Here is a 14420-nt window from a genome sequence, read left to right as displayed (position 1 = left end):
AAAATAAAACCTAATGGGCTCCGACATTAATTTCACAAATTTCCATTACGCGGCCACACAGAGTCTCCCACTGGAACGAGTCACAGCTGAGACCTGAACCAATTACAATTTCCATAACTGGTCCAACTGACATTTCAGTTCCTCTTGAGGGTTAGTTCATTGTGACTAATAAGAAACCTTTATCAGCAGTGATGCCATGCAGCGATGAAACAGAATAAATAAGCCTCAGACCAGGTAAAACCACAGTGTGGCTGGTTCAGATCCAGAGTGGCATAAAGCAACTGAGGCCATTGAGCGAGACACATGGCTGGAAATGGCTCCGACGAGCTAAAAACACGAAAACACTTTAGGACTACTTTGTGACAAATAAGCCTTCATATACAGAGAGACAACTCAAGTGCACTTAGCTTTAAAGTATTTTTCTCATAATACTTAAAGCTATAGTGCGTAGTTTCTGTCGCCCCCATGAGGAATTCTATGTAATGACAACAACACTGTCGGTGCGTCCACATGATACAAGCCTTCCGTGATCGCGCACATGCCCCCACCCCTCCACCAAGAAGGACACGGAGGATTAAAAAAACATGATGGACTCTTCAGAAGAGGTAATAATCTTCACTTGAGCTTCTGCGCGGGATAGTCACCGGACGACACAATCTTCTGAACATAGCCATACTGAGAAATACAGCTTTGTAGCAACTCATTTGGCAATGGCTTGAATGGAACGGACGTTCATTAATATCAAAAAGTTACGCACTAAAGCTTTACAAACATTTTCTACATAGCCAAATAAATGAGACATGAGCCATTAAACAAAAGGTATGTGGACAGGAACGTTAAGTCTTAAATAATGACAACATACCTTTCTTTCTCAACAGCTGCTTCTGTGGCATTTTCTGCAATACATGTGTGTTGATGCCTCTTAACAGACTCACATGCTGAACTTCATCTTGTGCCCAATCTAAGATCTCCTAGAGGAGATGCTGGCCTGGAATGTCCGGTTTGTCATGTGAATTGAGGAAAGTGGGGCTAAAGCAGCAATTGGATCAGAACAGAGCAGTTTATTGCATAAACAATTCAGTACCAAGGGATCCAATACTTTTAATTAAATTTAATGAGCAGGCTGAGGGGCAAATGACAGGTTGCTGCAAAACTACAGAAACAAATCCCCTTTTCAGTCAAAGCATATCAAAGAGACCATTGTAAGCCTCTTGAGTATGTCAGAGTGAGATGTAGGACATATTTTACGATGGGACTAAAGCCCATGTAGTCCCTGAGAAACAATTGAAGGACATGAAACCCAATTCAACATAAACAAGTTGTGTGGTTGACTTTGTTGCTTTGTTAGTGTTGGATCGTGGTAGTGGGTTTGGCTGCCACAGTGCTAATGGATTAGGATTTGTTGCATGAAACACAGCTCTCGGGGGAAAGCCCACTTCAAATGCGACCTGTATGACATGGGAAATGCAATCAGAAGCTGCCAGAAGTCATAAAGAACCTATAAAGCATGTTGTTAATAACCTTACATGATGAAAGCATATTTCAGCTCAGGAGGAAATGCAGTCAAAAGAGACTATTATAATCCAGCTACAACAATTACTATTGCTATTATTCAAAAAATGTTAAATCATTTTTGCTTGGCAGGCTTTGCCCCAGTAGGCAGGAATGCTTACTTAACTGTATGCTGGTCAAGTGAGGGAGACGGTACATACAGTGGGGTTGCAGTTACCAATTGTCATACACCGTGATCTGAAGCTCCTGTTCCTTTTAGACAGTTTTTCAAGAAAAGGCATGATTATAAATGTGGATATTCAAAGGCAATCACACCATAAACAACGCTCTTGTGTTTATTCCTCTTTAAAAAGTGAATGATGGAATGCACATGAATACCAGTGAGGTTTCCCCTTGTGGCGAGGTAAGTAGCAGGTGGTGAAGTGAGCCATGTGCACTCTGTGTGAATGCTGTGGTTGTTTGGATAGTTATAGCAGGGCTCTGTGTGAAGCTGGCTTAGTACAGAGATAGAGAAATAGTCCCCCTTCACCACATACTCCCACAGCTATAGAGCTGATGCACATTTCCACATGACCAAAACTCCACATATTCAATGTCACAGAAAACATAATTAGGACCTACACTTTCTCTGTGCATTACCAGTCTATTTACTTTAAGTGAGAGGAAGATAAAAAGATGCCAGTACAGTTAAGATTCGTGCATCTCCGTCCCAAATGTATTCCTGTCAGTGTCTTCCACCATCAGAGGCTACGACAATCACCACACCCTCAATGCATTAAGCTGTCACACCTGAATACATGCGTGCTTTAACATCTTAGAGAGGGACAGCAGGGAAAAGCTCAACTCCACTGTTTTCTGCAGTCATGTGGAAAACAGATACTCCTCTCTGTAGCTTTGCAGAACATTGTCATTACTTATACAGTATGTATATATTTTAACACAGAGCCTGGTCACATGCATTCATGTGAATGGTCCAGCTTGTGTATACTATACTATATATGCAGTGCACAGGGAAACCTGCAGCCACAGACAACTATGTTGGATGGTTAGAAAGAAAAAAACAGAGTAAGCTACAAACAGAGATGCACTGTCAGCTGTAAGGAAAGCAATGAGCACATACCTCTGTATCACTGTTTGTTTCTGAACTTGCTGCCATATTATCCCTTCAGAACTAGTGGTATTCCTTTAGTTTCACCCGACAGCTACAGAAGAGACAAAACCCTGTAACAAAAAAAAGGCCTTTGGAAAGCTCCCGACTGAGTGTCACTTCTTTAGTTTCAGGGCACCCCACGTTATATAAGCACACCTATTTCCCCTGCATCACCAATCAGATGGCACCCAGTTTTCTTTTACAACTCTCCCAACCCTCGCACACTTAGACTGAAATGTCTTTTTTAAACAGGTACACCTTTGATCTGTGCCACTCTGCATCTAGAGCATTTCAATAGCTCCACCCTGCTCTCGTGTTTTGGCCAATCTGCAGCCAATATGCAGATGAGCTGCAGCTGAAGTGACGGCAGATTGTGTCTGCAGAGACGTCCTGACTTCAGAGGAGGTGATACTCTGTAGGGAGCTTGACAACATCTGCCTTGTCGCCTTACAACAAGCCTGTCGTGCCCTCAATCTTAAAGCCACACGTGAAATCACAACACACAAATGATCATACACACACACTGACGAAATCTTTGTCACTAGCACACAATGTGTATGAATGAAGAGTTTAAATACTTTAGGTCTCAACTGATCCAGACATTAACTACGAATGGAATAATAAAAGATGGGGAAACATGAATCAATCAAATCAGAATTACAAAAATCAAAGATTTGGGATCTGAGCATCAGAGGAACACAACAGCAGTGTGCACATAACTTCTTACAATGGGCGTCACATCCAACCCAGACCTCCCAGCTGGCAGTACCAGGGCCAGAGTAGTACAAGAGGAATCAGTGTGTGTGTGTGTGTGTCCATGGTGGGGAGGAGAGGTGACTTGTGGCTTACATGCTACAAATAATCTTTTTATCTCACTCACACACTCTCACACACTCTCACACACTCTCACACAGACACACAGACACACACACACAGACACACACACACACACACACACACACACACACACACACACACACACACACACACACACACACACACACACACACACACACACACACACACACACACACACACACACACACTCTCTTAAGTGGGCCAAAGCAACAAAGCTTTTCCATTAATCTTGATGGATCTCAGTGCTTTGCAAGTCTTATAATACCGAGGATTTTGTGATTAAGTTATTGCTTTGGATCTTGTCCAGAAGTGAATAAGCTCAATGACTCTCAGCTTTATACTGTATGACTTGTAAAAAGAGACATTCAGAAGACTGTGACAGTCCCAGTGACTTACCACAGCCCAACACTGTCTTATCCACAAAGAAAGAGATCTAGTTGGAAAAGCTCAGCTTGTATCTGGGATGTTCAGTTCAGTCTTTCAGTTTAACATGAGAAAAAAAAGGGAGAAAAAACAGAAGCACAATTCAGCTGAGAATTCATTTTCTGCCTATGGCAGGAAGAACTAAACGTAACATGATCCCAATCTTAATAGCTCGCACTGCAAAGTGTGCCAACTTACACAACAGTAATAACTACCATACTGTAAGTAGTAGACAGAAAATAACACAAATAGTATCAGGCCAACAGACATGCCAGTCTAACAAACCACACAGTAGGCAAATATCACTTAAACCCCCCTCTTAATGTGACAAATGTACAGAATTGGCCTCGATGAGAGGGACAGAATGTAGGCTATCAGACATGAGACGTTACTTCCTGTAAGGAAAGATGGTGTCTGGGGAAACGACTTCAGGTCTGCTTTAATCCTCTTTGGCTGGTCCTCATCATGAGGGTGATTATCATGGGCTGTCTGAAAGGGCTGACAGTGCCCAAGGGATGGATGGCTTTACATATACAATCTCAGGCTGCACGCACAGACACGCTCATGTACATGCATTAACTTTTATGTTGGCCTGCACACACACAAGGGTCAGACACACCAGTACAGACACAACAGTAAAGTACGGTCTATGGTGATGTGAGGATCACATTGCCGGTCGTAATTAAAATGTCTCTTTGTTTACATTGTGAGGTCGTCTGGCTCGGGTCCAACAGGGCCAAAATGAGTTCCTTGATAAAATCCACTGCGCACAGACCAGCATCTGCAGCCAACAAACGCTGGTATTAAAAAAAGACCCCAGCCAACAAATTAAGAGAGGAGCCTGATCTTGCATCTTCACAAAGCATGACTGTATGTGGAGCTGTGTAAGACAAAAATGTAATTTACTTATTGCAAAGGATGCTGCAGACAGTGGAGGGAGGGTAGTGCCACCTGCTGCTCATGACTGGGGAAAAAACAGCTGGACTATAGTTGTACAGCTGTAGATGTGCATAAAAGTCTTTGTGTATTATACGTAGCATTTAGCTTTTCTCTATCCAGTAAGCCATGGCAGAGAATACCAGGACCCTAAAACAGAAGCAGCTAAAGGGATTCCAGCTGTCAGTAATGCTATTATTTACATCTCTGCTTCTCCTACTGTGACATGCCAAAATGTATGCTGTGAAAAAGGCCTATGTTATTATTCACAACCTTAACATTCAATCATCAAAGATCTAAATGCTCAGAGACATGCAGTCGTATAACCCAAAATAGGGCTTAAATTAAATTAAGTTATGAATAAAAAGATTTGTCTTGTAATCGATATATAATTACAATATGAAAAAAAATAAGATCAGATACAATTTGAATGCAATCAACTGTGTGCTGCTGTTATGCATTACATCAGAAAACCTTTTTCATTACAGTTTGCTTGGCATGATTCATCAAAACTACAGAATTTTCTAAAAAAGTAACTATGATTATATCGCCACAATACCGCGTTCCAATAAAAGTTAATCTTGCAATATTGCAGATACATACTGTACACACCAGCACTGAACACGACAACAACTTTCACCCCAAGCACGAGCAGTCCTGTGACTTTCTCTACAGCAGGGTGTTTTGTGGAAGTGAATACTTGAGAGGAAAATCCAGGAAAGAATGAAAACCTGTGTAGTTTGAGGCCAACAGGAAATATGCAGAAAATATGCAGAAACTTTGAATTAGATATACATTTTCTCCTGAGCTGTCTGAGAAGCTGGATGAAACGTCTTAACAGTACAGTAACAGTCAGTGGATGTTGACGCCCTCTGAAGCAGATATTCACCATCTATGCAGGAACATAAATATTGTTCAACAATAGCTAGGAACGCTGGATCTGCTGAACTTACACTTCCTACACTTCCTCCTCCATTCAATTAAGGCTCTTTATCTGACGCAGAGCAATTCCTGTTGGAAACCAGCTAAAGAATTTTCTCACTTTGTTCCCCCCTCCCCCTAAAAAGGTGGCATGGTGCAACAAAGGCTCATGTGGGTCTGGAGAGGGGGGTGTTTTCTGCTGGACGGCTTAAAGAAAGGGAGAGGCTTTTCCAGATTACAATTGAGGAATTCCTTTGATAATTTAATCACACTGTATATTACAATCAACAGTAATCTAAAGGTTTACAGGTTTAAGAGGGACATAGCTGATGCCAGGCGCAGTCACCTGTGGCTTGTCCAGACTGTATGGCCACTGACCCACATGAACATGCTCTGCCTGCAGAGAGTGTGACTTCCAGCCGGCCCAAAATCTGTCCCAAGATCATTTTAGCTACATTTTCTTCTATTTTACTTATTACTCATGAGAGAACTACATATCAAATCAAAAGGAATCCGAGGGAAAACAGCATAAAATAAGGTAATTATGGCCATATGAACTGTATTCTCAGTTTGCACTGTTCTGTTTGTAATCTTCTCCAACAGTATGAGAAGTCTGAACTGCATCATTAGCAAGGTATAATGCATGGTATAATATAACGTGGCTAAATTAAGAAAGAGTTGTTTAAAATAGAGAGCAAATTTAGAGCTTATCAAAATCAGACACGCTCACACAGGCAGCTGAAATTACACTTCAGAAGTCACAACAACGGGTTTGGTTTCCCCTGAACGCTTTTATTCCACCATCCTTGGCAGAGTGTTATTTCTCAGCCATTATTTAAAATGAGAACCATGAATTTTTATGCCTGGTTCCACAGAACAAACAGACTTGGATCCAGTCTAGAAAAGGAGTTATTAGTATTTAGTTAGACTGGTGTGTTGCACCCTAACAGAACAGAGAAAAACCGACACCTGCAAGAAAAAAAGTGTCTGCAGACAAAACAAGCTCAACATCTGCTTGGCGGTGAACTCTGTCTGCCCTGGTGAAAGGAAGTCACTGGGTTGCTGTGTGGCCTCGCTTCTGCAACACTGAATTCCAGCCTGTGTAACTTTCACATTACATGAACATAAACCACCTTGTGTGATTTTTGGCTCTTGCCTGGCCTTATCACAGTGCTGCTGAAGAGGGTGATGTCTGAAGTCAGAGCCACAGATCTGCTGAAACAGTGTTGGCATTGTGTCTTGAACAGATTCAATAAGAGAAATTACATCAGTGTCTGGACTGGGTTTTCCTGTCTTGATAAAGGTGCCAATTGAGTGGAAAGAAACAGAAAGTCACTAAACTATTCTCAGATTCATTACTTTTGCAACAGTAGATTAAAAAAGCGCAAGTGGCAGTCCTCAGGGCAGGCAATGTTGGAGGTTGACTGTTCATTACATCATGTGCAATATGCACAACATTTTTGGATTAAAGTGTAAGTTTGCACTGCAGGCAAAACACATGCCTGGGAGATAATCTATTCTATAAAGTTTAACAATTTGCCGACTTACTGCTACATTAACATTATCTGCCCTATTTTGTCAAATTTGAGATTGGCCTCCCAAAGTTTTGTTGAATGTCTTAAAAAGCAAACCAAAAACATATCTCAGAGCTAAAGAATTTAATGAGCAACCCAAACCAGCAGCTGTCTGTGCACTTTAAAACTGTTTACCAGTGTCAATCTAATCAGTATCCATCTCTGCAACTAGAAGCATCACCTTGAATAATCCCTTTTTTAATTAAGCCGGCTGTGACTCAGCAGGAAGAGCAAGTCATCCACTAATCGCAGGATTGGCGGTTCGATTCCTGGCTTCTACTGTAAACACATCAAAGTGTCAGACACTAAACCCGCAAATGCTCCTGCATGGTAACTCACTGCCATTGGTGTCCATTTACAATTTAAGAGTTACCTCATGGAAAATTCTTTTTAAGGTTTCAGATTTCTTCTCTGTAGATAGTGTCTATAGATAAAATTAGTCCACCTGTTTTCCTATTTTTTGATACTGTGTTCTCCCACTAGGCCTCCTGAGAGCATTTCCATTAACACATTATCGTATGTCATTGTAGAGAGCAGAGTTTTCTTCTGAAATGGGCATGATGTGTGGAAGTGCTCGATTAAGTTTCATTGAGGTCTGTGTGGATAGCTATTGTTTTTAAAGCCTATTTTAACTGGAGTTACGTTTTTCTGTTCAAATGTAGTTGGATTTTACTAAACAAAATGATATCTGTTAATTTCAGAGATTAGGACATCAACATAATCAATGAAACATCAACAGCATGTACAGATCACAGGCCAGTTCCACAGTGTAATCTGTATGTAATTCTATCTTTGAAAAGTTGAGAGATGGTGTGTTTAATAAAACATTTGTCCTGGTTAATAGTCTACAGTGTGTTCTGCCATTGGGGTATACAGGAATCACTATGCTGAGCTGACGATGTTAAAACTTGCTGGTCAGCAAATATAGGATCACACAGCACTGAACATTTTCATTTCATAATGTCCTTTCACAGGAAAAGCCCCAACATCTGCAATAACTCAGATTGTCTCTTAGGACAAGATTTCAAAGATAGAAGGAAGAAGTATATTATATATTACAAAGCACGCTATTGCAGATTATGTCTCTCTCTGATACCAGAACAAGAGGTATAACATATCCCACAAACAGTCTTCAGACTGCTGTGTTAATGACACAAATGTGGTTGTGCCTTAAACAGTAAAGAATGTTTGAGGTCAGAGCACGATGTAACACACACATACACACTTGAACACACAACAGGCCTTAAAGCAGATGGTCAGTGTACATGTACACTCTTGGTACAGTCATCACACAATAGTTATTTCACTAACACTAAACAGCAAAAGTGTTACTTCAAGTGACAACAAGTCTGATATTTGAAATTGTTAGATTCTTATAAAGCAGAGCGCCTGGGTAGCTCACCTGGTAGGGCACGCACCCATATATAGAGGTTTACTCCTCAACGTAGCGGCCATGGGTTCGACTCCGACCTGCGGCCCTTTGCTGCATGTCATTCCCACTATCTCTCGCCTTTTGTGTCTCCATCTGTCCTATAACAATAAAGGCCTAAAATCCCCCAAAATAAATCTTAAAAAAAAAAAAATTAAAAATCTTATAAAAGCATAAAGTACTTGAGTGTGTGAGGGTAAAATCCTAAGCACTATTATAGAAATCCACCAGATAGACATCCTTTGGTGTGTAGACTTCCATAAATAAAGTTTAGGGAGATAAATATACAATAGTTTAACATTTCTTGCCCAAATAAACAAGACTATGATGTTTCATCTGGATCCAATATTTGTGAAGTGCGAAACTGCATTGGTTTTCATATGACCCCTCCTGGGCCGCCTGGGGTCATCTCCCTGGTGACTGAGCTGTTGATCTTGTACGTCAAAGATTGTTAAGCTCTAAACAGCATCATTGATTGACAAGCGGCAGCCCCCAAATTGAGCGTACAAGAGCCTGTGAGTGATGCTCCAGACACCACATGAGGAGTCCCTGTGTGCTCAGCATTATGAAGCTGTTAGCCTAATGAGCAGGTTATTAGTTTGGAAATTCTCTCCACATGCTGGGGCTAAAAGCGGTTATAAAGGCTGGAGGAACATGGCTGTTGCCTCTGGGCTTTACCTGTGAATGAGCCAACCAGAGCTGATTTTCCACCATGTGGTCCTTAAAGGGTACATTGTGTAAGAATTTCTCCCGTCTAGCGGTGAAATTGTATAGGACATCCAACTGAATATTACTTTCTAGCCCCTCCCATTCAGAGCGCGTTTTAACTCCTACAGTGGCCGTATTATTCCAAGATTAACGTGGCTTCCAGGAGGCCTGCACAATTCGGGGAAAAATATGAATCACAATTTTTTAGCTTAGAATTGATATCACGATTCTCTGCCGCAAATTTTTTCTCATGAAGTGTAATGTTTATTGCACACATGAACCATGACAAAACAAAACAAACTGGCAGTACCAAACATAGATTTTTTTTGGCACCTATAGCACATTGCGCATCACCACAAGCCTGTAAACATAGAGGCTTCAATGAATAAAGAAAATAAGCTAAAGGAAGAGGGAAAGGTAAAGAAAAACCAAAAGACAGATCCGGTGGCAGTGGATCGGTGAGACCTCCTAGGCAAAGAAAAACTAAAGAGACACTCTCCAAAGATGACGAGGAGAGAGTGGAAGCCCTTCAAAGACAAAGGAGAGAAGCAACGGAGGTTTGTGTTGTTAATATATTTCTCTGAGCAGTATGAACAATGTCAATGAAACCGAAATTAGCTGTTAGTATATCCATTGTTTCCAGGCAGCTGTTCTAGCTGTAGCCTAGTCTGCGTTACAACTGCATGAGGCGAGTTGTCTGCCAGGGAAATCACGACGTTATGCACAACCATGCTATAGTTAGCCAATTTACACAAATAGGCTGAATTACTTGTCGAGAAGAAAGCAGGCAACATTGGCATCCCTTTTAAAATCCTTACTCCTCATGAGCTCTTTCCATCTTGGAAAAGCCACTCCAATATTAACTTCAGTCTTGTTGCTTTGCCTGTCGTGCTGTCGTTTTAATTCTCTTTTCCGCTTCCTTGGCGACTCAGTTACTTGTCCTTGAGAATAGGTGTGATCCTCCATCTTCAACAGGCTTTCAAATCTGCTGGCAGTCGCGAGTAATCTCCCCCTGGCATTCGTCAAGGTGCCACAGAGTGTAAAAGTTTGAAAGGCGGAGGTATGACTCTCTTTGGCTAATGTATGGTTAATATATTTTAAAGATGGAGGCGCAACATGGCTGCCGCCATTCGAGCGACTCGCTCGTATGTATTCTGAATGGCAGATTCTACGTGTACGACAATATTTTGATTAGTTGGTGGAAGTAACTACACATGAATGAGCACATATTTGTGAAAGAACAAAGGTTTTTTTGCTAAGAATCAACTCAAAACATTACATGTACCTTTAACAGTATCTGATCTCATATGTTGTTAAACAGTTTCAGTCAGTCTGAAGTCTGAGTTTAAAAAAAGGTAACATTTACATTTAGATAACTCTTTTACATGACAAACACAGAATAATAGATTTCTGATAATACTTAATAAGGATTCAGAGATATGCATCAATGAGTCAACCCGTGATTTATACCCTCAACAGATGGTGTTAGTGACTTCTGGGGTGGTGCCAGACTGGCATGGGCTCCAACATGAACTACACATAATTGTCCCCTTCCTCTTTCCATCTGTTCTCTTCCTACCGGATGTAATCCTCTTCTCTAATCTTGATGCCCAAACACACCAAGAGCCACAAAAAAACACACACAAAAAGCTTGGAAACCTCAACACAAGTCCCCACACACACACACAAATTGGATGTCTTGCCAACTGACTCATCTGTGATGCCAGTGACTTCAGCAGCTCACACATACGTTGTGCTAACTAATGCGACCCCTTCATATGGGATTCACACTCCTCTGCCTCCGAATCTGGTTTACAGCTGCCTTATACTGTATAGCTGGAATTAAACTGCCAGGAGCAGTCCCACACACATGAAAAAGCCCCAATTCTCACTACTGTAAATCCCTTTCACCTCAGTAACACTGCTAGCAAGAACACATGAATCTCACGACATGCAGGTAGAGTAGACAGAGTGACTCCAGACAGTCATTCACACATAATTAAAAACACAATTTTCCTTATAAAGGCTCCTGACTGGTTCGGAGGACACCGTGCTTGGAGAAACACAGGTAAACAACTGGTCAGAGCATCAGACTGTCAAAAACTGAAAGCAGATTGATGAACGCTTATCTCACTTCTCATCACAATGCAGATATGTTGCACTTACCATTCTCCAGATGGCCAAGACAGACAGACAGACAGACAGACAGACAGACAGACACACAACCCAGTAGAGGACAGCGACCAACTGTGAGCTGCTTCAGGTCTGTCTGTACGGACAAACCAGCAGAGCTACACAGTCTTACAGGCAGACATTAATAACGCAATGCTGCACACGGACACATGCTGCATCCCGGCTTGACTGGCTGGTGCTCTGCTGCAAAAGGAGCAGCGATAGAGGAAAAGGAGAAAAGGGAAATAATTGCTTAAATGTGAGGGTCAGACACAAGGAGGAAGGAAAAGCTTTGTGTGGTTCAGGATTACTGACAGACGTCAGGAAGAAAACAGGTTGGGGCTGCAGTATCGAACACAGGCAATGCTGTGGCATATTTTACCTAATTTTATGATAAGTACTTATAAACCTGATTTTGAACAAATAACATGTTTTGGAAGTCTGCTACAGAAAATCCATTACCTCTGTTTTACTCCAGCTGTAGAACAGATGTTCATATTCTCGATACCTGGGAATAGTGTTGATAGGAATTTTTATTTTATATTGTAATTAATCTCAGAATCACATTACATATTTTTATGAATAATTGAAAGCTAAAGCAAATAACTGATTCAAGGTTGCTGCGGTGGGATCATTACAACCAACTTTTGCAACAAGTTAAGCTTACCCAATACGGTTTAAAAGCTGCAGAGAAACCTCTGGTTTGTTTAGGTAACTGCTGCCCTGACTAGAGTGTTTGGGTACATTCAGTGGGGCATGCTAATATTTATTTAGGCTGTGCATAGCCAGCTCCCTCACTTACACATGAACAGAAGAGTAGCTAAGGGTGAGTTTGACAGACTTTGATGGTTTCAATGTCAAAGTTAGAACTCCTGTTCCTTAAAGCTCAAACTTGTCACTGGACCTGTAGGTAAAACACAGTGTTGAGTGGGCTGGAACCTTTTTTCCTTTTGCTGATTACATTCATTTTTGTAGCCTCAGTTGTGCTAAAATATTCACTGTCACCATTTCCACTGAGCTTTATGGTTCAATTATCTATGAACCAAAGAAAAGGCAGTACAAGCGCACACAGAGCTGTGAGAAGAGTACTGCGGCAGATTTCTAAGTGCTGCACGATTCTTGAATCCAAATCAAAGTGCATGAAATTATGTATAGCACATGGTGTGCGTCACCAGCACTCACACTTCAAGTAAACGAGGTGGCAAAAGAGCGTCAAAAAGGAAATGGCACAGACATGGAGACACCTGTGCAGGGTTTCACACAGCGTGATGAACCCAAAACCCAGAGACAACACATGGAAATGGATTATAAAATGTGCTGTACATTATGACAATTATGATATTATTATCAATTTAATCTTTGTTGGTACATTGACTATTTTTCATTGGTGTTGAAGTTAACATGTAAATAAATATCTGCTGAATCAAAGTTCAAAGTGATTGCTCAACTGGCAACCCATTAAAGCTGCCAACCTTTAATGTGGAAATACAGTGTTTCAACATCAACATTTTGATTTGACCACAAGTAAATGTACTGAAAGACAGAGTTTTATATTGGGATTTTTGCAGATGTGAAAACACTTGAGCAATAAATGTCAGACATTTGCCTTATATTATGAGCTACTTGACTGCCAATAGTAAGTCAATAACCGTCATGGCCACAGTTCTCTGGAAAAAACATAAAAATCTATCTTAAAATCATCCTCATTCTTAAAATGGCTCATTGCACCACCAGAGAGGACCTGTGTACAGTTGAGTACACATTTAGAATGCAAAGATTATCATATTAACATTGAACTAGTACTCCTAAATTAGGAGTACTAGTTCAATGTTAATAATTAATTAGGAGTCCTAATGATAGAGAAAACATGTTTTTTTAATGCAGAGTTAAATCAGGTACTATTCATTTCTGTGTGCAGTTTTCTTTGATTCCCTTCCTCTTAATCATTGAATGATGTTATTTAACAGCCAATGCCAAACACACAATCCTAACAAGGCTGCAGAGTTTGAAGACAAAGTCAATTTTAACCTGGGCAATAAATAACTTTTCAATTGGCATAGAAGCAATGTTAAATTGCACAGACCTCCTCCAGGAGAGATATTTTCAACTCATCTGGGCCTCTTTAAGGGAGCTGCAGTCAGAAACACTCTGTTCTGAGTCAAGCTGAATGGAGTGAGGAACTCCACTGTTAAACAGCCTTGGGTTCTTCATGGCTGCTGGGAACAGCAGGGACTGAGCCACTATGGCAGTGATGTGGAGAGAAGGATGTGGGTGAAGGGCAAGTTTGGAGAGGAATTAACAACAGTGACAAGAAAATAGCAAGACGGGGAGAGAAAAAACGGTAACACGCAACGGTAAAGAAGCGTTATGTCATAAACGTTTATGACTTGTTTATAATGTTTATGACATGTTCATGACAGTGTCATGTCACTCTTATGTAGATACTGTACTTTCTAGTAAAGTGTAACCGAAGCTTTGAGCAATGCAGAGACTGATGCACAGAGATCCAAAGATCAGAGGCCCAGAATCAAATGGCATCTTATAACTATCCACTAGCATTGTTTTTTCTTCTTCTTTTGGCTCTGTTCACTCTTTCCTTCGCAGGAATGACCCCAAAAGGACAAAAATGAACAGTGTGCCTATGAAGTTCACATTCCTAAGTTAAATATGGCTATAATAACCATAATAAAGTAGATTAAGTGTACATAGCCAAAGGCTTCCAGCACTGTAGAAAGTG

General features: G+C 40.9%; 1 protein-coding gene across 2 annotated transcripts in view; it reads right to left on the bottom strand.

Annotated features, from left to right (window-relative positions):
* Positions 1 to 14420, bottom strand: part of septin4b (septin 4b) — a 52941-nt gene that overhangs the window by 13191 nt on the left and 25330 nt on the right. Inside the window, exon 1 of one of the 2 annotated variants that reach the window (XM_028573549.1) lies at positions 2633 to 2707. The exons of the other annotated variant lie outside the window; for it this stretch is intronic. Within the exon in view, the coding sequence (XP_028429350.1) occupies positions 2633 to 2668 (36 nt within the window). The 5' untranslated portion in view covers positions 2669 to 2707. Of the gene's footprint in view, positions 1 to 2632; positions 2708 to 14420 lie in introns of those variants that run through there. 2 annotated transcript variants of the gene reach the window in all.

This window comes from Perca flavescens, chromosome 3 (assembly GCF_004354835.1).
Source record: "Perca flavescens isolate YP-PL-M2 chromosome 3, PFLA_1.0, whole genome shotgun sequence".
Classification (NCBI taxonomy): domain Eukaryota; kingdom Metazoa; phylum Chordata; class Actinopteri; order Perciformes; family Percidae; genus Perca; species Perca flavescens.
This window is presented reverse-complemented; position numbering and strand designations above follow the sequence as displayed.